Here is a 25,219-nt window from a genome sequence, read left to right as displayed (position 1 = left end):
TTTAAAAAGGGAAAGGAACTTAGAGGAGAAACTCATTGTAATACAATGTATATGTAGTACACAAGTTTGAATTTTTTTTAAAGGATCACATTTTCACTGTTCCAATTTCGGGTGAACTTTAAGGTGCCGATCAACTCCAGGGACCTTTGCATTCACCAGCAGTTAAAGCATTATCTTTTATTTGCAGGCAGGTTAGTTCAGTCCCTTGCCAGAGATACAGTAACTGAGCAGAGGTGTATTCCTCCTCTGTTCTGACATAATGTCCATGACGTGCCTCTATGCCATATTTGGTCGAGGGCTAAGCAAACCCATTTTACTGTGTACTGTTACAGACTAACAGTTTTGTCTTATAGCAAAGACGTGGAAAACAGCTTCTCAGAGCATCTTATTTAATCATAAATGTCTGACTTAAGCAGAAATACAGTGTGTCAGTTGATGCAATAGTAATGATTATATATTGTTTTATATATAAGTATGATTAAACACGCTCATTTTTTCTTTCAGCTTTTCATTTGCCAATACCATATTTGGCTGGCAGCAGACACAAAGGGGATCTTGGTGCTTATTCCTGGATATCCAATGTTTAATGTTCTTGTCAGCACTTTTATATTTGTGTGTGTGGCACATGAAATTTCTCAGATCACTAATGATCTAGCACAGATTGTGGTTCCTAAAGATAACTCAACTCTACTGAAAAGATTGCTATGCATAGCTGGATTTTTTTCTGGACTACTCCTCTTCTCAGCAATGCAAGATCAGTCAAGGCATTAACTTGAAAAGATTCTTGGAAACTTTCTTCAGGTTTTTTTTGTGTCTGCCTGAACAAAACTTCTCATCTGGAGGTACAGGAAGACATTTAAATGAAGTGTGTGGAAAATGTATATAGTGTAAATGTACATATTTTGTGTGAAATAGCCTCCTCAAAGAATCTGAGAAACAAGAACGCACTGTACAGAACTGCATGTGAAAATGAGTTTTCTACTGGATATATGTTTCTGTTTACATACCTGTTTAAACGTGACACGAAGAAGTGAAGTGAAATGGTTTAGCAATATCATGTGCATATCACGGCATTAACTTTACCTTGGGTCAGACGAATGAAGAGTGGGTGTTACTAGAGTACCGCCTGTACATTACACATGCTGTAATCATTCTCATCAAGGAACAAAACAGAGCAAACTTGTGATCCTTTGTTAATGATCACCTTTAGCTGATGTAAAACATGAAGTTACTGGTAAACCAGGGCATTTTTCTGAACAAAATGGTATTTTTTTTGTTTAGAAATGGGTATTTTAGATGGAGAATAGTACATGTTATATGAAACCCTTTATACTTGGAAATAAAAAGTCATCACCAGTTCAGTGATTTAAGGTTATAGACAAGTTTACATAGTATTTTATGGGGGGTTTTTAGAAATTTAAGATGTTTTCTGCAAATATGGTGAATTCTGAGGTGAAATTTTTGTTATAAAGAAAATCTTATTTTTTCCCCTAAAATCACTTGCTTTTCCGTAAGTTTTCCACTGATTCATTTAACTGTGTGCAGTTTTCTGTACAATCCCAGTGAACAAACAGATGAATAACTTTCAGACACTCAGCTCAATATGGAGAATTTTTGAAAGACCTCCAACCTTTATGAGTCAGATGAAATCCCATCACACCGACTCCATCAGCTCTTAAGGAAATGGGAGAACAGGGGAACAGTGATCTTCAAACCTCTGAGTTAGTAGGTGACCTTGAACTAGGTCTCATTAGGGAACTGGTGCCATATTCTATCCTGTAATAATATTTTCATTTAAAAGGATGCGAGTCAATCTGTTGATATAACGAGGAGGGATTGAGTGGTCATCTTGTTGCATGCAGATGGTTGAGTCTTAGAATTACAAATGAAATGAGGTTGGAGCTGTTTGGAGGAACCTTTTTCCCCTCCTTTTTAGCAGTGCCCATCTTTCTTAATAACTCTTGCCTTTAGCATAAAAAGGAAAATTGAAAGAAATAGCCCTTCAACATGGCAGTGACAAGCCATAATTTACGTTCCACTTGGTGAAGTTATGGCCATTTCTTTGGTGTTTGTGGTTTTGGTTCAAGTGATAGTTTGACCTCTAATTGCTTTTTTTTTCATTTTATTCTTCTACTGATTACCTGTTGTAATTCTAATTACTTGCAGTCAAAAAAAATAGTTTTTTCCAAGCATATGTGCAATTATGTATGATTATAAACAATACAAATCCTAATTTCTACTGTATGTACATGGTTTTGGTCTTATCCCTGTTAAAAATTTGAATTCCAGCCTTCAGCCACCAATGAGTGCAAAAGAAATTTGTGAAAGAATGGCTTCAATCATTTTATTTTTTTTTGGTAGAGAACAGTTTCATCTAAAGAATGACCAGTCATTCATCATAAAAAAGAAAAAATAAATCATTCCACAGTTTTACTAAACCTGCCAGCTATTTCAAAGCTATTGGAAAGGTACTCGGCGATTTGGTTTTTTGTGTGCATTAACGTTCCAAACATTGGAAGTAACCTCCTTGATCAGTACATTTGAATGGCCGAAATCAATGGTATAGGTGAACACTGTAGTGGGAGATAGGATGCATAACCTTCATCTATGCCAGTACTAGGAGCAATGGGGAACTGTGAGTTTGAGGGATAATTTTTGTTTTGTTCTTCACAACTTAAGTATTGTAGATATAATTTTATTTATCTGTTGTACAGAATTGGTTAAAAGGTTTATTTTTAATGTTTGAAATAATGCACTTGTTTACTGTATGTGGGATAAATATATTTTCAGGTTATGTAAAAAATATGACATAATTTAAACCTTAAATAAATGTGCTGTGGATGCTTATTTTCGTAATGGGAGCAGCATCAATTAAGTAAAAACTTTTTATTGCTTGATTCTAGCTGGGCTACAGTTCGCTATTATGCCTACCTTAAATCACAGATTAGTATTGCAGAGTTTCTCCAAAGTGCTATTCTGGCTACTGTTACTTCAAATTAGGGGCAGATATTCACTTGTATCACAAATCATTTCAGATGCAATGCAGGAAGAAAGAAATTACATCCAAAACCACCCCTGGCGCTCAGGAGACTTCCGCAGAACTCCACAGCAGAGGTTTGGAATGCCCTACAGCAGAGGTCTGGAATACTTTTTCCTGATGGATTACAAGCTAGAAACTGCGGCAGAGCACTGCGTGAAAGCAGAGGAACCCACTTGGCTTTTCTTGTCTGGCAACATCAAGAAATCCATCCTTAAGATCTGTTTGGGTTAAGGAATTTAGCTTTTAATGTAGGTACTTCAGTCCCACTCTAAAGAGAAGAAGGGGCTCCTTGGATCATCGGGGAGTTTCTGTCTACCATGGGCACCTGAACTACGTGGTGCAAATCTTCTCCATCCTTTCCAGTTCCAACACCTACTTGGGCATCTCCCCCGATTAAACACAAACCCTGCGCAATTGGCTCCAGTTCTTAAGACACATCCACTATGACTGTCCATAATCTTAAAAACTGTAACACAGAGTTGTTCGGGCATCATCATGTAAAATAATCAGGCAGCAACATCATTACTTAATGTTTTCCTATTTATTAGATTTTTACAAGTCATATATTTACAAAGACAGCTGTAGTGCTTTCTATTTAATTTGGTTGCAACTGTCACTTAAATCAATACAATATCAGTTCATACTGTCGGCGTGCATCATTAAAGAGGCTGTGAATTTACTGTTTCAACTATTACTAATTCTTGAGCCATAAAGTGTCTTTAGCCAGCTTTATAAATCTGTTCTTCCATAGTAATTATTTTAATAAGTAAAAATAAATAATTTGTTATTAAACTTACCTCAAATGAAACTTTCAATCATAAAATAGGCAAGTCACCTACATCATTAGATTCTTTACAGAATAGGTGGAGCACCCACTGGTAAAAACTGATTCTTTATGCAAGTACATAACGGCTTAAGAAAATTTCCTTAACTCTATTGGCACTGTTACATACTTGTACAAATAAGATGGGAGCAGCTCAATCGGTATTTAATTGATTGTCATGTCATCCTCAAGTTACCAGAAATTGTCATGATCCAAACCCAACACTATTTACAAAGTTTAGTCTTACATTGCTTTAAAAAATCATTATTTAAAATCCATTCCATTAATTTGTTTCAAAGCACTGACAGCTCATACATTTGAAAACAGTAGTAGAAACCAAATGCTGATTGTTTTTTTCACAGCTTGGGTGAGAGAGGTAAATTTTGAATTTGCTATAGACCTCAGAGTGCAGTTTTCTAATTCCCTTCCCACTGACAAGCATTCAAGCTGCTGGAAAAAGGGAGGGGTCTCTTAGGAGGCCAACTGACTGGTGAAAGCTCTTCCTTGGTACCTTGGGGATGAGGTAGGTATGATGCATACCACTTTGAAAGTAAGTAGGAATGGCTCTTTATTCCAACTGTTGCAGAAACTGTCTTAGCTTTTCAACTTGCGTAACTGTAGCTTGAGCTACTTGTCTTAGTACAATAATCACTGGCAGTTTTCCTATGGCTAGATGCAGTTGTATAACATACTCTGTGGGTTGTGCTTAGCATTAAGGGCAGCTTTGCAAACTCTGGTGTTTAAGGCTTGATGATGCCCCAGACTGTGCACTGTACTGAGCACTGATTATATCCTTTGTTGCAATAGTTAGCATACTTGTTGCACAAAATGTGCCAAAAAGCAGCTCAGGACTTGTTTTAACTATCTGCCGAGGTGTTGCATTCAGGTCCAAGCCTACAAACATATCATTGCCTGCTTAAAAATGAACATAAAATAAGGTTTTGTGTTTTGAAGGAACAGGGTCATAACTGTAACAAGAGAAAGAAAAAAGCAAAAAAAAAAAAAGCGACTACTTAGGTCTTTCTGCAACCTCCAATAACCTTATTTTACAGTTTCTTTTTTACCCTCAGTCTTAAATTCCTCACTCAGAATTTCTCTTAGCAGAGACCTCAGAAACCTCAGCTAAGGAAATGTAGCCAGCATTTAGCAATTTTAAAGCAGACGCAGCTTTCTGCTTACAATGCAATGTCCTGATGAACACACGGCTTCTGAAAGAGAAAATATTACAGAAAAAAAGACAAAGCGTAAGTCAGCTTAAACTAGTATGATGCTTTGAGGTAAAACCCCAAGAACTGTTGGTGTGAGCTGTTACAGGGGGAGACCTTGAAGTCCTGTGTTATGCAGCAGAAAAAATCATTTAAAATATGCAAAAGACTATCAGGAGATAAATTATCGCCATCTATTGAAAAAAAAAAAAGGATAAACCTTGGTTCAGTTCCTTTTAACAAAGTTCATGCTATGAAGCTTTCAGCTGCAGAGAGACTTCTCTAAGTAGCTACCTCCCAGGAAAGGAAGTGTTCTATCAACTCCTTTTTAAGATGCTAAAAATAATCCTTGGTTTATTGGATAGCTAGTTCTCCCACAACTGTTTTTGGTCCAAATAGCACAAAGAATGTGGAGGATATAAAGAAAAAAACCTGCATCAGAGCATCAGTAATATCAGGGGGAAAAAAAAAAAGAGTATTGTTAAAGAGTTAAAAGTTAGTCCATGTATACCGTAACAAAATTTATCCTTATTTACTTGCAGACATTAATTTCTGCCTACTGGAGTTTGTAACAGTTTCTTCTAACATAACCAGATGAATGAATGGACAGATTTTAAATGTTTTATTGCTTACAGGTTGTCAAACAGTTTAAATATCTGGTAAAGGAACAGAAATCCAATTTTCAACAGGAATAGTTTGAGGGTTTGGTTTGGTTTTGTTTGTTGTTTTTTTTTTTTCTCAAAAAAATAACTTTGCTCATTACATTTTGATAAACTCTATGAAATTAATGCCTAATAATTTCTGAGCCTCATCATATTGCACAAGTTTTGATGCTTCTACACTACTGCTTTTCGTGTGCAAATGTAAGGCCATTGTATCATCCCATTGAACAGAGGCTGAAATCCTTTGAACCTGGTGTTTGTTTTGAAGCTTTGACTTCCCTGTTAAAACTTACAGGAGAGATCACAAGACAGAATAAAGTTTGATATTTATTAATACATATATCTGAAAGATTATTTTCTGAATGTAACAAATATAAAAAGTTATCAGTGTTTACAAATTGTCAAAAATGTCCAAAGTACAAAAGGATACAGTACATTAGTTATATGGAAGTGATTGTACTCTCTGGCACGGAAATCATCTTAATACTGTGGGCATGCACAATAGACACCAGAAAAACTCATGCATCAATCAGAGCAAATAAGGAGATAAGACAGTTTTGCTGCTTTCTCTGATTACAAATTCATTGCTTCCGTTAGTTTTCTTTCCTCAGGAATACCATTTACCTGCAAGTAGATGAGAATTTGTATAATCCATCAGTGGCAGACCATCCTTCAACAATATTGAACTGGTAATTGGGTGCACAGCACATGAACAGTATTCATTAGTCCTTTATCAACCACCACACTGGAGAAACACAACAAGTACAACCTGGACCAAAAGATGACATATACATGAAGTAGCCTTGCTTGCTTTCTTCTGGGAAAGGAGAGATCTGGGGAAAGATCGTACCTCTGGGAATTTCTCTCCGCCTGGGATCTAACAGACTTCATAGGGAGACACTGGAGCTCAAAGAGGAAAATGCAGTATACGGTGTACAGGTACTATTTAATCTTCTGCATTATAGGAGTATCCTATACACATTTTCATCTAAACACCTTAAAATAGTCCTCATGAATTTTGCCAATTGACTGAGTGACAATTATAAAACTTCATATGCCTTTTTGTATTGGAAACTAGTAGCAATTTTCAGTAGTATAATAGAAACATTAGATGTGAGTTGCCACCTTTCGTACAATTCTTAAAATAATTATGTTTTCACTTTGTGAAATAGTCGAGCATTACGTCAGCTACTAAGTCTGCATTTTTATATAAAGTTAATAATCCTGAGCGTATTATTGTGAATTCTCTGAAGGAAGAAAATTAACCAATGAACGTCTAGTTCTATAGGTTTTTTGGCCTTACGTGTTTTAGTTCTGTAAATTTCTTATTTGAACAGATCAATAAAATTGATTGCTAAGTTTGTACTGATGCTACTAAAAAAATCTTAGGAGTGCCTGAATTTAGTTTTAAATTGTAACATTCTAAAAATTTAACCTTCTGACAGCATGAGTCAGATATCCTTCAGAAGATAAACTGCAAGAGGCATATGCTATCGTGTCACGGAAGTGCTTGCAGTGGCATGTGCACATCTGCGTTACGAAGGAAGGTGTCATTGTAAACTAAGGAGGAGGAAACACTGTCCGTCCCAAATACGTTTTCTTTCCTCCCCTATTTCTGAGAGCTTGTCACAGGCAGCACCTGTGATGAATATGAAAGAACAGATGTATTCTACCAAAACAATGTACTACAGAAAATACAGAAACAGGAGGAATTTTAAGATCTATTTTTATGGCAGTTCGTCAGTGCGGCTTGCAAGCAACAAATCTATGCTAGCTTAGATTTCATACCTTTTAAAAAAATTTCTCAGTGCTGTCAACATCCAGTACTACCAGGTGATTTTGCATCTTTTTTACTGCAAGACAGACTGGAATTCTTGTCACAGAACAGTCATAACAGAAAGGCTGAACCATGTGACATTTTTATTCTGCTTTCTAAATGCCTGCAGTAGTGAGGATGAGGAGCTACACTAAATGTCAACCCAAACCTGTGCTGGAGGCTCTGGAGGGATACTGCCAGGGTCACTCACCATTGCCAGTATATGCATAATAAAGCACACAAATAGCAAAGCTAGCAGAACTGCAGTCAGTGTGGGTTTGGGGTTTTTTGGTTGGGTTTTTTTTTTTTAATAAATGTGTTTTTAATTTCCAGATAACAAAAAAACCCACGTGGGCAGAATCATCTATTATATACTTGCCTCAAATCTTTGAAATGTTGTCATACGAAATTCTCCTTTAATCCCCGAAAGCAGTAATGAAGAAGAAGGATTTTGAATGAAAAGAAAGAGTTGCTTATGTAACTGCTAAATTAAAACAAATCTTCCTCGTGGCGCTGTAGTTCCCATATTATCTTCAATACATATATATCTGGAGTTCTGCCTAAATACTCTTTGAATATTCAAAAATTACACTCTGGCCTCTACATTTTCCTTGTATGATCCTTATCCCCTTTCTGACTAGGCTATGGCTGTCACTTCTCAGACTGCATATGCTAACTAGAGAGAGCAATCAGCCTTAGTCAGTACTCTGATGGGGTCATTCACAGCCTCAGTCAGTACATCGTGATTTGTGAAAATGATGTAAAAGTGATGACCAAGACACAGGAAACCAGCAGCACGGATATTTGCCTTGCCACAAGTTCCCCAATATCAACTCTCTATGTTTAGCAACAGCAATAAAGAGCTCCTCCTTCTGAGATTAACTAGTACTGACGGGAATTAGAAATTTTGATCTCCTATCAAGTTTTAGAGAATCTGAACAGCGTAACCAAATTTGCTAATGGGGCTGTAACTCCATGTTGTAATAGAAAAGTATTTATATGAGGAAGTTTCCAACTTAGCTGTACCAGATTCCACTGTCTCATGCTGAGCCCTAATGTAGCATTTCTCCTACTTGTTTAATTGATCCCGTTGCAAAATTTTCATTATGTATCAAACAACAATCTGGAATGACAATGCTGTAATACTTTACTACACTTGAAAATGCTTCCCACTGTCCGCAGACTGTATGTGTTTTGACTAGTGATTCCTCCACACTGGTCACTTAATAGTAACAGTATTTTCTCAGTACTGACCTGCACTCTGCTGCTGCGGAATCTGAGTCTGATGTGGCAGGTTCCTACAAGAACAATTTAATATCTTTAATGCTTCTATACAAACTCTGAAGCGTCTTATGCATAAAAGCTCAGTATTTAAAATTTGGGGTTTTGCTTACAAAGCAATAATCCATTTTCACAATGCAAATACAGTTGTCAAAACGTCAGCCAAGTCAATAAAAGAAAGAAAATGAGTGCTAAGGGATAGTTCCTATTATTGTACTTGTCAAGCAGGTTCAAAGGCTCAGACTTGGTGAAAAGCCAGAGGTAACAACAGTCACTGGAGGCTTCTGATGTTACACAAAGTTTGGTTTCCATAAGTGACAAACAGAGAAAAGGTGACATCTTTGCAACTTAATTATTGACTGTGGAATGAATGAATGAATGAACAAATGGTTAGCTCGTTTTACACATCGGACCAGTTCACTCATGAAGGCAAAGTTACATTTTTGCATCCTGTGTGTCTGTTTTAACAGCTACCAGATAATAAGGTTGTTTTGACAGAAAGAAATTAGGGGTTGGAATGCAAGTGAAGCAGATAAAAACTCTATGATGTACAACGTAAGGCTCTGGCACCCCAGTCATAAAAAATTGCTATTCTGAATAGAGCAGGCACTGTAAAATACAGGGTAGAGCACTTTGCAGCAGTTGTACAAGGGATAATTTACACAGCTGTACTTTCTGGAGAATTTAGCTTTGGGACAGGGAGAAGAAAACACTCTTCTAGCACTACCTACGTTATGAAGGGAATTCCGGGTGAGCATGTGTAAAGTAGGGCCAAGTGAGTGCTGGCCCCAGACCAGTATGACTGGGGCCACGCAGGCTGGCCAGCTGAGGAGCTACTGACTGGAGCTAGTGTCACAGCGCAGCACTGAAAAACACCGCCAGCTGCTTCGGAGACCACCTCAGGTCTGCTCAACCCCAGGCACCTCAACCAAACCTTTCTAGAAATGCCTTTTTTCCTACAACCCTTCTCTGAATTGGAACATGTACAAAGCACTAGATGGGTCTGTCTCGATAGTTTCATTAAGTTACTGATAAATGGAATTTAAGGAATAGAAACGAGTATTTTTCTGGTTTCTGTCTCGGAGGGAGGCTGGCAATAATGGAAATGGCTGAGATCTCTGAATGTCTTCATTGGCATGTCTGTATTTATCCTCTGCGTAAGAGAATATGCTCTTCTGTTCAATGTTAACATTTCAAACATATACCACGTATGGCAGGTACACAACCAAATACTTCCAAAGTCTGGATTATCTGGTATGAATACCAGAACTCCAAAGACACGGGGGTTAAGAGGTAGGGTGTCTAAAATAGAACAGTTTTAATTGATTCCTCTGTCAAAAGTAGTTTTTCTCCAAAACGTACAGAAATGTAACACAAAGTTTCTTGCCAAGTTGGCAGGCTGAAACCCAGCCATTTAATTTTATAGCAGAAAGGCCTTTCTTTCTGCTTGAAATGCAAACATCAGAGCCATCTTGAACTACAGAGTCATTACCGACACCTCCATAATAAACACATTTCAAATGGCGAGCACTGGAATCCGTAGTTAAATCGTGCAACATAGTAAGTATTAAAAAACCCAAAATAAAATCGAACTACTTACTGCTGTGTTTGCATCAGTGGCATACTGGTGTTATCGTAGGCGTCTGGGTGAAGGGGCGGCACAATCTCACCGGTAACGGGGTGAAATACAGGAAGCGTCGAAAGCGGCCATGCTATCTCTCTATTTTTAGACATGTCACGAAGCTCTTTGGTTGATTTCTGTATAGCACTGTGGTGGACCAACTGGATGCTATGTCAAAAGGAAATAAAATAGTAACTATGTATTTTAAATGCTCTATCAAAATGGACAGACTTTTACAACTATTATTTTACTTAAAAATACAGGACTTTGATGCATGCTACAGACTCTACAGTGCAGCAATTACAGTAAACCTTTACACAGTTAATTTAATGAATATTGGATTTATTTCATTTTTAAGGCAGTAATTATTCCATTAGATTTTGCTGTCTGGGTAAGTATTTTTCATGGGACCCAAGACTGTGCAATTTACTGCTAACGTTCCATTTATTTGCTGCAATTAAAAGTTTTGGTTAACTCACGATTCTTGTGGTGCATTCATAAAAACTCAGAGATTAATTTTAAAACACTCCATAGTATAGGCACTGGATACCTTCCAGGGTATTTGTTTTCCTGTCCACTGCCTTTAAGATATAGGCTGGGAAGTCCAATAACCAGGAGTATAAATTACATATTAGCATATTTATTCACTAAATACTTAACAGCACTATTTTATTTTGAATTGACAGTCGTTAATTTCAAACCCTTTTTATTCTGGTCTTCTATCCTCACCAAGGCTCTGATTTAAAAGCAGCTTTCACATTTATGAATTAAACCATGGATTAGAGAGAATGAAAGAAGATTATGACACACATGTATGAAGCATGACAAGCTACTGAGAATGAAAATTAAATGGTAAAAGAAAAAATAACAGGAAAGAAGACACTTACTCTGGTGTTTGCATGTTTCTCTTTTCCCTAAAAACAAAACAAAATTTATGAATTAAATAATAGCATTGGTAGTTGGAACATTAAATCTATCTGATGATGAAAACAGTACGTGATGTAGAAATGCTGACAAGGTTATTGCTAAACGCAACTTGGCAGCATTTTCAACTGGGTTTATGATGAGGCCTCGATGAACGCACATATAGAGACGTGATACTGATGACAGACACACACACACTGACACACGCACAGAGAAATGGCAATGCAAGTTAAAGAACAAGCTTCTGGCTAAAATAAATTCTGTGACAAAATGAAATTGTAGTTTGTGTAAGAAATGGCAGAAATTACGTTACTTGCTGCTTTCTTTTTATGTGTTTTTCTTTTATAATATGTCTAAATGCAGTTCATATCCTCAACCAGATTTATTTTATAAAGTTAGCATTTTAGAAATTACTTAACATTTTCCTGAATCAACGATCCTTTATTAGTATTTTATTTGTTTGGGGCATTTTGGAGAGTTGTGTGTAAGTGGAGATTTTGTGGAGTTTTGTGCGTACGTTGAGATTCTTAACCCTTTCAACTAGAACAATTAAAAGGCCCTGTATCCATTCTTTTGGAAATTACTGTATGTGCTTAGATGAGAAATAGTTCAGTATTTCAAGCAGGTATCTTTTGGGCTGTTTTAAATGGTTTTAATGAACTGAATGGAATTCTCCTAACAAATAGTCTTCTATGCATTATAATCTTAGAAAAATCTACAACTACTTATTAGTGTGTTAAAGTACTCACACTCCTTCCCGTCGGCAGCACATGATATAGGCAAGTATTAGAAAAAGCACCAGTGCTATTGCCGAGGGCACTGCCAGTGTAATTAGGAAATCCGAGTAATAGTCTCTGCTTTTCAGTGTATCAGAAGGTGGCTTGTATTCTCCACCATCAGGTAATATCCCCTCGCCACGAATCACTTCCTGAAAGGTGGAAACTTGTTTTGTATTGTCAACCTGATACCCAGGGAAAAAAAAAAAGAAGAAAAAAAAAGACAATTATGTAACAAAGTAACAGAATGTAAAAATAGGCAGTATTTAACCAGCCATAACATATCAAAGAATCCATATTACACATTTGACAAATTCTATAAATTTCATCTGATCACTTTTTTTTTTAACCAATAAAACTTTACATTTCATCGAAAGCTTCTGATGAATGTAATATAACTTTATTACTTTAGCACATTATCACATTCTTACTTTATTGTGTGCCTATCAGAGATAATAGGCTTTTTACAGATTAATGCTAGGGTTATATACCACAAATAGTATTTGAGTAAAAATTCTGTAAACATTTTTATTGCAAACTAATTAGTTGATACTGATATCTTTTCGATGAATGAACCCACTTCTTACTAGTCTTCCTAAGTAACAATGCTGCCCTCTCCTGTATGAAGGTGGTAGGGATGAAGAGCAGAGCACCTATGGATTTTCTTCCTCCTCCTTCCCATTGAGCTTTGCATCCAGGGCTCAAAAAAGCAAGAAGCATGAACGGAGCTGCTGAGGACTGAGCAGCTCTATTGCCTCCCCCAGCACCAGTGCAGGAAGCACCCCGACAAGAGATGTGCATTTAGCTGATCAGAGCCAGAGTTCCGAGCTTTTTCTACCTCTTAATTCAACTAACCTCCAGAAGGCTGCATTGCCTGGTCACAAGTAATTTTTTATCTATTTTTTAATGTCATTATCTACTGTTCCTAGAAATCCAACCTTTATTGCTACTAAATTTCCTATTACATATAATTGACTGCCTTTCCCACATGACTTCAATTTTCTGCCTCCATTTTCTTGTTATCTTCAGTTAGATACTACTGTTAAATTTTATCAGTGTTACTTTTAAAACTCTCTCCAGATCATTAATGAAAATAAATTATATTTGCCTACATGCTTGACCTTTTGTCTGACTGTTCACTGAGAAATCTTGCAACTGATGGTCATTTCTTTACAATTTACTCTAAGTCATAAAATGCTGTATCAAAACTTATGCAATGGATGAACAGGTTTTCATGGAATGCTAGAAATAATGCTGAGATTCAAATGCATACACATGTACATATATATTTTAAAGTGCAAGACAGTTTGACAAAAAATTAATTTATGTATTCTTCGATCATTAAATTCTGCAGTATATTTTATGTTACGAATTCTACCTGGCCGCTTAGCTGAATCTCAAGCCCTAAGGAGACGCACAAAACAGATGTACGTATGCAGCTCCTGATGTGACTGGCAGACACCCATACTCAGGGTGAGAACAAGCTATCAGAAAGCAGCGTTAAACAGAAGCATGTATTAAGTTGACCCTCTTTTCAGTATTTGAAAATACAAACACAAACTTTAATCTACTCTTTGATTTAGGTGCTAACCGCCAACACCACCTCATAAGGAAGAGGAAGAGGATACAATGGTTGTATTTTCATTCACTGGTCTCCGTTGTGGTTATGGGAAACGGAGCGAAACTCCCTCCCAGTCCATGGATCTTGGGGGGCTTCCTGCCCTTCGGCTTGCCTTGTGAAAAGCAGATAGAGGGAAGCTTGGCTCTGTTTTCCCCTTGATCCAGCAGGTTACAGCATGCAGCAGCAATGCTGCTGGCAACAGTAACCCCCCCAAGACTGTTTAAATTCAGTTATTGTGGCATGCTGCCAAAACAAGTGCCACATTCAGGAAGGTTGGGTTATAGGCTGCTGTAGAAAATTACGCTTCTCTCTGAGAGCCTGTTCCTATTATACAGCCTCTGCTTTTCTCAAAACAGCACCACACTGCTCCATGATGAGTTTATGAGCCACTGTTACTGTTGTTTTTTCTGGAGAAGTACTCCTAACCAGCTGCTCTCCATTCTGCATGGGTACTGTTGATTATTCTTGCATTAGTGCACTATTCCTCTGCTGCTCCTTTTGAAATTCACCCTGTGAATTCACCCTGGGTCCTAGCTTCATCTAAGCCATGCTCCTGAGCTCCCTTATGAGACAGTATCAAAAACCTCACCAAAAAGAAATGACATCTGCTGCTGCAACTCTGTTCTACTTTCTTCTAGAAGGAAATCAAAGACTTGACATTGCTTGTTCTTAACGAAGGCTGACTGACTTCTACTGTTTTTCAGGTGCTGGTAAGTAATGCTGTGTACACATGCAGCTTTTGCAATTTCTCAACAGAAAGCCAATAAACAGTAAATAATCTGGATATTCTTTGGAAAACAAGTATTTTCCAGCTTTCTAACAGCTTTCCTAATTTATAGTGTATGAAAAGAAAGGGTTGGAAGTTATCTAATCAATTTTGCATATCAATACCTTTTCTCATACTCAATACATTCTTTACATTGTACAAAAGCCTTTCACATGTCCCTTTCAGTTTCCTCTTGGGTAATGTCTGAAGTAGCTCATCATCTAAGTTTATGTACCTTCACCATCTTTGTTCAAAGTTGTATCTGCCACGTTCTCTTCCAATACTGTATCGTTTCTTGATTCTCCTTACCAGAACTAAACAAAAATAACCTTAAAAAGCCTCTTTGGGAATTATACTCCTTCCATTGCAAACAGTCTAGTGTTCGGTTATCATTTTTCTTCTATTCGACTGAACAATGTTCCCATTTATTTTGATTTCATTAGTTAACACTCTTTTCTTTTTCTATTTTGTTTGTAACATGAAATATGTTTTAAACAATTTTCAGAAATTTTTTTTAACAGCATAGGAATATTAAACTGCTCAGTGCTGTAGATTCAATGTTTAAGAAAAAAAAATATATACACACACATTTTAGGAAAGCAAGTGTAACTAGCTGTATTAGCACACTGAATTAACGAACTACACCTACCTAAATAATTCTCTCATTACTTTTAGTTCTGGAAGACCTAGAGTTCTCTGGCCATTTAGATAAATCACTGCTACTGAAAATGAATATGGTGGTTTCACTGGTGCTCAACTGTAATAGAATTCAGCCCACACAGCAAAATCCTTTCACAATCTTAAAAGTTAGATGGAAAAAAATGTCCATCAGTCATGATAAAGTGGAATTTGGCAGAGCTGTCTGGCCAGGCTGGCAAAACTCTTATCTAAATCATGTCAGGCATGAAATACTGTACTTCTACAAACATCATTTTTATGCAATAATAAAATAACTCACCAGAGAGATTTTACACCAGTCAATATGGAATTGAGTACGAAATTTTTTATCACAGGTTATTACAGGCTCCATTTCTTGACTGCATCTCAGCTGATTTTGTGGGTTTTCTACTTCTCGTAAGCACGAAGAGAACGGGACATCAGCCCCAACCATAACATACACACTGCAGAAAGACAGGAGCGACGGACTGTCAGGATACCTCTCACAAATCCCCAAAGGACAATGACATACTCTTCCAAACATTATTATTGTTCACGGTAACGTTCAGCTGTGCTTTCAAGACTAAAAATCCTTTTTGAAATTATTTTTCTTGATAGTATACTTTATCTAAGCATGTGACTAGCACACTGAAATCAAAAGGATTTTTCTAGCTACTTATCACAACTTACTCTGTTTTGCTGCATAATGCAAATATTTGCTCACCATAGGAGTTGTCAATTTCTATGAAATCATGGAGCTCCAAGTGTAAGTTCCCTGTGTAAGTCAGTCGGTACTACTTTTGAAAAATCACATTAAAAAAGTGTAACATTATCTTAAGGAATCTTTGGTCTTGCTTAGCATAGTATTTATGTTTCCAATTAAAATTAATGAGGACTAGTTATTTCTAACCCAAATACTAATATGAAGCTGCCAAAATCCCCAGCTTCTCCTAAAAGATTCTACACTGTAGCTATGCACTGCCAACAAAATTTGCCGAATACTGAAAGCCAAATGTAAATTTAATACTTCATTTAGCATCACAGTAAACAAAACAAGAGCTACTGCACTAATTGTATTATTTATTTTCATATTTAGATATGTAGAATGCTGCTGGAAAATACAGTCTGCTGCAGCAGGCATCAATGGATTCCGAAACATAAATTAGGTCATTGTTGCTGTTCGGTATATAAGGCATTATCTGACTAAATATTTGATATGTAGCTGCTTATGTTAAGTGGTTCTGCTATTACTCTGGCTAGTATGGAAGTTGCTTTCCTTCTTTAGATGCGCTCAGAAACTCCAGATGCACAAAAGGGCTCTGAAACAACAATATTTTCTGCACACATCTCAGATTTTGAACCCTCACCCCTTCCTTAGATATTATTTGACACAAAATAGCTGAAAATAACTAGACATTTTTATTTTTGTCAGGGAAAAGCACTACCACAACCCTATTTTGAAAACACTGAATCCTTATGGCTTTCTAATTGAAGTATCATATTTCAGAACAGAATTTACGGTTCTGAATCACAACTGGAAATAGTGTATTCCTGCTGTTTACACTCAGCAAACGAAATTCCCCAGATACCTCAGTTTATCACTTCCAGCTGAAAGTCCACGGTGCTCATGAAGCACATCATAACTAAATGTCACTAAGTAAGAATACAGCTACAAATGACACAGTTACACGCTAAATGCTCTTAGAAATCTAAGTGTCTTTGTAACTTATGCTCTAGCACACCTTGTTTCAAAATTTTGAGTTATGTGAATTGGGAACTATTGAATACTTGAAAAGTATGTTGAGGGACTGCTTTGGAATTACAAAATAAGCATGTTTACTACCCACTGTTTTATAATTAATGGAATTTATTAGTAATCTTTGGATTGTAAAATCAATAAATAGGAACTGTCGCCTGTTGAAATGGTATCTAACATGATAAACCCACGGTATAATGGGGGCTCAGAATATCAGTAAACTTTTCATATCTACTACCAATCTGGATATCCAAAATACAAAAAAGCAATTGCAAAGTTTCTAGAAATGCTGAAAAAATACTAAGCTTTTCAGTAATTAAAAAATAAAAAAAAGGAGTAAAGCAAAAATATTAGACTGACACACGTGCTTACCCCTCCTTCATGTCATTAATAGGGAGTGGAACTCTCCCTCCTCTGTCGAGGGCTGAAGTAATGTTTATGGCATTCAAACGTTCCGGCTGCCACACATTTTTCACTGCTCCAAGAAAGTCGCCAAGAACTTCACTTGCCAACATTTCCTCTACATTCATATTCCTTATGAAGAACTCCGCTTGATATGGTAAAGGAAAATCTAGTTGTGATGAAAAAGGAAGAGTTTTCCTTTAAACAAAGGCTCCATAACAAAGAATTTGAAGTAATGATTAATGTAATATCACTTTAAGATTGATACACCTTTCAAAAAATGTTGTATTTGAACTAGCTCATTTTGAACCTAATGATTATGTTTAATTAAATAGTTAGTACTATTAGCTGTTACTTAAGCTGAAAACCATTGGCTATTTATAAAGCAACTGGGAGATGAAGCAGACTAGAGAACAAGAGTCTCAGCTGATAGATCTTCATTAAACAGATAAAATGACATTCATGCAAATCCGATCTGCGGTGACAATGGATTCCAACCTGCAATACTCCAGATTATAAATATATAAACATGATGAAGAGAACTAATTTTAAAAGACATAAACTATTCAAATTTTTTTAATTGAAATGTCCATGTACGCCATAATCTGTTGCTTTCTGAATCTGCCTATACGATTGTTCTCTGCATAAAGAACAGGCAAAGCTAAACAAACTAAACACCACGCAGAGAGTAAAGTCCTAAGTCCTTCATGTAAGGTCCATTTGAAAAAACAGGAAAAAAATTTAAATTGATTATAAAAAAGCAAACTTTTTTTTTTTTTAATGAATGAGGAATAATAGCCTTACCTATATACCTTACCTAAATAATTTAGGTAAAAATAACAAATTAAATCAAAAGAGGGAAAATTCTCCTATTTCCCCTTTGTGCCCCCACATTTGGCTTGAACACCAGACAACTATTTTACATTAATTTTTTAATCTTAAAAGAATAGGAGCCCATAAGATGTTTTTGCTTATTCAGTTCAAAGCACAAGAAGCAATCTTCTGTACGTACCTTCTGCTGACATTATATTAATGATCAAATTATGTCTTGCTGTCTCAAAGGTACGCCTGTTATATGCAGTGATCTAGAATTTAAAAAAAAAAAAGATATGACTGCAGAACAACAATGCAAATATGAAAATCAGGTAAATGAGACATCAATGAAAATTAAATTGATAATCGATAAATACCTTTTAAATGCTTTGCCTCCGTATTTTGAAATGTATGAACATTCATTCATTAACATAAAATTTGAAAAGATGATTGATTTAGTTGATGCAGACTACCTTCAAGTCAGGATACTGAAATTTTCTTGACCAGCCTATAGCCAAATACAATTATCCAAGGGATATATGTGAATAGATATATTTTGGTCCAGATAAGAGTGTTCTGCCATACATGTGTATTCTTTCTTTTCTGCTATCTTTGATTTAAGAACAACCACAAGTAAAGACTGCTTTCTCCATTTCCCCTTCCACTCTCCACCAATACTGTATGATCTACATCCATTGATAGCTCCTAGGGAACTAAACCAGATAGATGGAGGTATTTAAAGGAAAGAGTTTTGGGCTCCCAGCAACTCTAATCTTTGGGATTTAGTTTTAGCTCTAGACTCACTGAAGTCATACTCCATGAATGGATTCACAAACATTGCTCCAACACAAGTAGTTTCTTAAAAAAAATCATGGAATCTGTAACTGTAGGGGAACTGACAACTAGTAGGTAGATGCAACATTCATAACTCTAATTTTTGGAAGCTTATGCCAGAGTTATCAAGCATTGGAACAGGCTGCCCAGAGAAGTGGTTGAGTCACCATCCCTGGATGTATTTAAAAGATGTGTAGAAGTGGTGCGTAGGGACATGGCTTAGTGGTGGACTGGCAGTGCTAGGTTAACAGTTGGACTTGATGATCTTAAAGGTCTTTTTTCCAACCTAAAGGATTCTATGATTCATGATCAAATTACGGAAGGATACCAATCTAATAGTTTAAATGTACAGGATGCCTGAAACGCTCCAAGTGGTTACTCCTCAGTGGTGACTGTACTCTGAAGTTGTAATGTGATTAAGTGCTCATTCATAAGAAATACAGAATGAGGCTGGATATCAGTATAATTATGTATTATTTTCTCTACTTTTTTTTTTCCTGAAAGGTGATAAATTTGTCATAAACCAAATAGGAAAAGACTAGCTTTCTTCCTAATTTTAGACTTTAGTTCATTCATTTCAGAGACAAAGGAGAGGCAGAGGAGCGGCAATAGTGACAGAACTATGTTGCTTCTCAGCAAAGAGAGCTACAAAGCATTGTGACATTGATTGTTAAACAAACACAAGTAATAGATGTTGCACTTCTAAGGGATTTAAATTAAAAGGAAAAATGCTGTGGAATATCTTCTGCAGGTTCATTGAAGTGTAGAGGGAAAAGCTTACCTGACACAATTATGTCTTATGTAATGTAGCAATTTCATTATAAAACTAATAGAAAATAAATTCCTGAGATTTTTCAAATCCTCGATTCTGTTAATTTTTCAAAGGGGTGTTTCAATAGTAGTTTAAAAATTAATACTCAGAAAAGCTAACTCTGGTTGTACAAACTCTATACAGGAACCACTCTGAGCCTGCACTCCAGCTGTGAGTCTCCAGTGTGGACCATGCACCTGTACCAAGAAATCCTGACAGTGGCGGAGATTGCCTTTGGACTGAATATTCATTCAAACACAAACCCTCTTTGTGCAGCTTTCAAAGGAGCTTGAGCTCAAGAATGTTACCCACTCTACTGCAGTGCTATGCATAATCATACACTCATAGAACAGTTTGGGTTGGAAGTGACCTTAAAAATCATCTAGTTCCAATCCCCCCCCCTTTTCTAATCATGAGGTCTCCTCCTATTAATTGACCTACCCATGACATCACCTTAGGAATTACAAGATGATGGAAGTTATATTCAGGCCAAGAATATGCAACCACTCCTCTCAGATGGCACTAGGAAGTCAATCAAACGCAATCCGCCCTCCTCACGTACTACAAAATTAATTTAAAACCTACAACTGAGAGGGGTCTGCAATGAATTAATTTGTATGCTAGGAAAGATTAGTTCAAATATAGGCTTGGGGTCATGCTTATAATGGAGGTCTTGATATAGATCCTAGAATTTAAAAGCACATGCCATTTAAAAAAAGGGTAATTTCAAATAACAGTTCCCTCCACAGAAAGCTAAGTGGAGTCTGCAAGTACATCTGCACAATTGATTTTACAGATGTAATTAGTCCTGCTGAAATCAAAACTGAATCATGTATACAGAATTAAGCACGGGTGAAATTATCTACAGTATAACTACATTTAGAGATGTCATTCTTGAGGAAGAACTCTATCGAATGCAATTTAGAAAAAAAGCAACTCATCAAGACAAATATACTGCTGAAACAGCAAAATGGCTGGAGCAAGTTAATGAGCAGATTTTCCTTAACACGGTGAGCCACACAGTGTCTGATTCAGTGTGCTGTCTGTGATATGCATGGCAGAAAATATAGTCTTTTTGCCCTTTCAATTGCTGCTCAGTGAATAATTGGCGCTTTTAAACATTTGGATAGCTAATTGTTAAAAATAAAGCAGTGGGTTTTGTCATTGTCACACTTACAAGAACAGAATTAAATACATGTAAGTGCTAATTAAAATTAAATCTATCAATAAACATGAATAACGAACCAGATAATATTTGATGAAAATTAATTTAGAACAAAACAAACCAACCAACCCAAAAACTGTTTTTTGACTGAGCGGTATATTTTCCAGTGAGGAAAAGTGTGACCCATATTTAGGGTAGAATGTTACAAAGTTCAGAATAAAGATATTCTTCAAGTACAGTTATTTACCAAGTTTCTCCCCCCCCCATATTTTGAATACAACTTTAATATATTCATAATTTACTGAAACGAAATGCCTCTTAGAAAGATGACAGGCAAGAATTTAAAGGTATTTCATCTAGGAATAATAAACTCAAATGGTTATTGCTATTCACTAGTTATACCTTAAAAGTAAAATATGAAGTGTCATACAACTTGGCTTTCTCTCTGAAGAGGATACAATGGTACCCAAGAGAAAATGTTAATGCCACAAGTCCTTGTCCCTGCCTTATAATCCTTTATTTTTTAATTGTAATTGACTTTTTAAAACAAGAAGCAATGCTTGATGAAATTCTGAATCTTACACTGTAAAACAAAACAAATCTTTTTGAACCTTTAAAAGAAAATACCTCAATGATGGTTGGTTTGCCCACATTTTCTACAGTTGGTGAGCCATACAGCACTCCATCACTGTACGGTGTCCTTTGTATATAGCGCAGCCATCCAGGTCTGTCAGGGTAACCCATTAAGTTGGTATTAAATGTTATAGGATCATTACTTATTTCACCTAGACAAGAAAAATTATATTAGAGTATTTACAAGAAAATACTATACACATCAATGTTTTCGTTAGAAAACCTTATTCTGTCTTCCAAGTTATGTCTTTTAAACATTTCCAAAAAGAAAAAAAAAGAAAAAAAAAAAGAAAAAAAGGGCAAAAAAATTGCTAACCTTCACCATATCAGAAATCTGTGAACTCCTATTCAGCTTTTGTAAATATTAAGAAATTCATATCTGAAAAGTGTAACCAACTGCAGAGATGAATGTACTTGTACTTCTTAGAGTCCTGGCTAACTCATTAAATAGTAGGTCTGATTTTGAGAGCTCAGCTCCACATAGAATTGAAGCAAAAGCGCAAAGGTCTCAGTCCTTTAATTCCCCCAAACCCCTTCTTTTATGTATGGTTTTAATAATGCTTTGGAGACCCAATGTACCTGGGCGGGCTTACTGTGGAGTGGCTGTGTACTCATCAATGTCTGAAAGCTTCTCTTAGCATCAGGATAAACATACAGGTCTTCAGCACCAACAGCCTGGCAGTAGTTTTTCTTTAGAGAACAAATTCACTCTGCCAGTCCCTGTTAGATGAAATGAAGACTCAGGTATACATGTCAGGAGAAACATCCATTTTTCAAGGAGAGGAAAATTTCGAAACATCTCATTTTATTAATGAGAAAATGTAACCAATGCTAACAGAAGCTTATTTTTTCTTTAAAGTAAGTTTTGAAAACAGTATTCTCAAATCAATTCAAAAGCTTATTAATGAAACAGGTTTTGACTATGTGTGTACTGTACATTTATTATAGGTTTTTCCTATTTTTATAGGAAAATAGGATAGTGATGTTTATATAAATAGGATATATTTATATATTTATTATTCCTTTTTATTGTTGATAAGCACGTGGGGCACAATGTTCTCTCTTTCTCTTCCCCCTCCCCCCCGGATTGCTTATACATATTCTAACCTGCCAATGATCAATCCTTCAGGTTTGCCTTAGGTAATGTCAAAACATCATACTTGGGAAATCACAGCTCCTTCTCTAAAAACAAACTCCTTACTAACATTAAACCGTTCCTAAATATAGAAAGAAGGCTGAATCCAAAGGAGCATTTGTTTTAAATGAAAGAAAACATCATTATGTAGTCTCGTACTTGAACTTATCTTCTATTTTGTCTCAAGTTTATTACATTCTTTCAAAGTGCTCCTTCACATAGCTTGATACATACTACGTCTGAAACAGTGATAAGTGGCATTTTTAACAGACATAATTATTAAACTTCCACAATTTCATATTTAATGTGAAAGTGGAAAAAAGGTATACTTCCTAATTTCAGATATATAATGTGTTATTACACCTTCCCAAACAATATTATAAAGTATATTTTTCACAATACACAATTATATGCATATTTTCATAAACAATGATCACAAACCAGAACCTTTTAAACTTGCAGGATCACATATTTTAGTTCATTTGCAGATATTTCAACAGCAACTAAGAACTGTCTTTTGTATGTTATATGCAGAACTGTAAGGTATGCTAAAAAGACGTGAGTATTTTAAAACTTTTTTTTCTACATTTTTATATAATATGGAAGCATATAATATCTTAGCATCCCATACCAGGCTTTGGGTAAGGAGGAAATTCCCCCTTAAAGTACTCTCTCTCCAAAACATGAACAAAAAGAACTCCAGCAGAAGGGTATACATTCCGATCAGAGTGCACCTTAGACAGAATCGTGTACACTGAAAAGCAGAAGGAAAGATAAGAGACAGAAAAAAGCAAAAATGAGACATGCTCTAGATAATACAGCATGCATTTCAACAGCACCATGGGCAATCTGGGAGCAGGAAAGCAACGAATATTAGATACCTGTTAATAAGTTTTTAAAAAGGTTACATAGATTTAAGAACAGAACGCAGAGCAAAGCCCCTCTTTGCCCAACAGGATCTCTTCCAACATGGCAATAAACAAAACCAGCTATGTTAGGATTTCCGGAGTTGCCCGAGCTTTTTATTTTTATTGCAATTTAAAAAAAAAAAAATTATGGAGGCTATTGTAATTTTATAGCTGGTTTATTTGCAATATTACATGAATAAAAATGCATTAACTGAATGCTACAATTGTGTTTTCTTGATATTTTACATAAAAATAAGTAACATGAGAAATACAGAGCAACTCTGCCAATCAATGGTACTGATTCCTCCCTGAAAGGAAATGGTAGATTTTTTAATTCTTGTGCAGAAAAGGACAAAGCAATTCACTTCAGCGGAGGATTTCTACAAGTTCTTAAAGCTAACCTTTCTTAGACCAGCAAGTTCAGATAATGTACACCTAAAAATCTGGTTAGAGCTCATTATGGAAGATGTGCTTGTATTGAAGAATAAACCAGAAGGACTTGGACAAGTATAGACCAGTCAAGTGTCACTGATTCCAAACAAAAAAATAAAGCTCTATTTTACAGTACTCAAGATTAAAAACCTAAAGGAAACTTAATTCAGAACCCCCACCATATGTAAAAGCAGTATGCTATTTTTTAGGTAGTTAGTTACAAATTTAGTCGATAAAGCAAATCTTATTTAGGTATAACACATCTGACACAGTAAGATATTCACATTTTAATGAATTAGAAGAATACAAAAATCATTACAATACATTAAATGGATAAGAAATCACTTTACTGACAAGTTTAAAAATTTAATTATAAATGGAGAATACTGATCTAACAGGTATTTCTCATGGTGTCTTAACAGGACACACTGTAGGTCATACTACTTTTCCATATCAGCATTCAATTTTAAGTCAATACCCTGAAAGAATCAATCTTTGCTGATAATTTTTGTCAATGAGATGAAAATTACACAAGTGGTAAATAGAGTCACAGATACAGAGACACACAGCTACCTGCCTTGCTTGCTAAACTGAAAAGAACTTTATGAGAAGTCACATCTCCGAACAAAGATTATAGGCCATACACCATGAGGGTAGTGTCATAAGACAGAGTGCCTCCAAAAGAGACTTCAGAGTCCTTGTAACAAACTCGTATCACCTAAAATATAAAAGGGCTAACTTCAACACTTGGATTAAGAAGCAAGATACATTTGAAATGTGGATCAAGTTCATGTAATTTTCTAATTCTAGTATAATTTCTCCAGCCTTATCATTATACCAACTTTCTTACTTGAGATCTGCTTAAAAAGGAACTGCTAATTAGGCATTAATCACAGACATTCCATCCCTTGCACCACGTACTCCGTGTGGAATCTATCTCACCTAATTTTAGATGCCTACAGAAACAACATCCACCACTGAGTTAGTCAGGCTCCTTTTATAGTCAGTGGAGAAGAAACAGACGCTTCTAGGGGTTGATTAATTTGATTTCTCCTGTAAAATGAGATGAATCATGTCCTAGATTCCAAACTACACTGACTAGATCTCCACTGACTGCAGAGGCAGCTGAGAGGAGATG

General features: G+C 36.0%; 2 protein-coding genes across 7 annotated transcripts in view; one reads left to right on the top strand and one right to left on the bottom strand.

Annotated features, from left to right (window-relative positions):
* CASD1 (CAS1 domain sialic acid O acetyltransferase 1) overlaps window positions 1-3,724 on the top strand; it is a 31,539-nt gene extending 27,815 nt beyond the window's left edge. Inside the window, exons 18-19 of one of the 4 annotated variants that reach the window (XR_012834141.1) lie at window positions 505-842; window positions 3,036-3,173. Coding sequence is in view for 3 of the 4 variants with exons in the window: in XM_075746153.1 (XP_075602268.1) it covers window positions 505-771 (267 nt within the window). In the remaining variant the exon portion in view is untranslated. Of the gene's footprint in view, window positions 1-504; window positions 2,848-3,035 lie in introns of those variants that run through there. The other 3 variants (XM_075746154.1, XM_075746153.1, XM_075746155.1) reach the window with 3 other exon arrangements.
* The window catches only part of SGCE (sarcoglycan epsilon), a 33,251-nt gene continuing 11,598 nt past the window's right edge, over window positions 3,567-25,219 (bottom strand). The window contains exons 2-12 of one of the 3 annotated variants that reach the window (XM_075746157.1): window positions 23,373-23,495; window positions 21,601-21,758; window positions 18,363-18,435; window positions 17,321-17,519; window positions 15,494-15,656; window positions 12,122-12,333; window positions 11,336-11,362; window positions 10,428-10,616; window positions 8,801-8,844; window positions 7,926-7,960; window positions 3,567-6,354 (exon numbers count right to left, since the gene is read on the bottom strand). In XM_075746157.1, coding sequence (XP_075602272.1) covers window positions 6,304-6,354; window positions 7,926-7,960; window positions 8,801-8,844; window positions 10,428-10,616; window positions 11,336-11,362; window positions 12,122-12,333; window positions 15,494-15,656; window positions 17,321-17,519; window positions 18,363-18,435; window positions 21,601-21,758; window positions 23,373-23,495 — 1,274 coding nt within the window. In that variant the 3' untranslated portion in view covers window positions 3,567-6,303. Of the gene's footprint in view, window positions 6,355-7,925; window positions 7,961-8,800; window positions 8,845-10,427; window positions 10,617-11,335; window positions 11,363-12,121; window positions 12,334-15,493; window positions 15,657-17,320; window positions 17,520-18,362; window positions 18,436-21,600; window positions 21,759-22,185; window positions 22,309-23,372; window positions 23,496-25,219 lie in introns of those variants that run through there. The other 2 variants (XM_075746159.1, XM_075746158.1) reach the window with 2 other exon arrangements.

This window comes from Balearica regulorum, chromosome 2 (genome assembly GCF_011004875.1).
Source record: "Balearica regulorum gibbericeps isolate bBalReg1 chromosome 2, bBalReg1.pri, whole genome shotgun sequence".
NCBI lineage: Eukaryota > Metazoa > Chordata > Aves > Gruiformes > Gruidae > Balearica > Balearica regulorum.
Note: the sequence above shows the minus strand (reverse complement) of the source record. Positions and strands in the feature narration are given on the sequence as shown.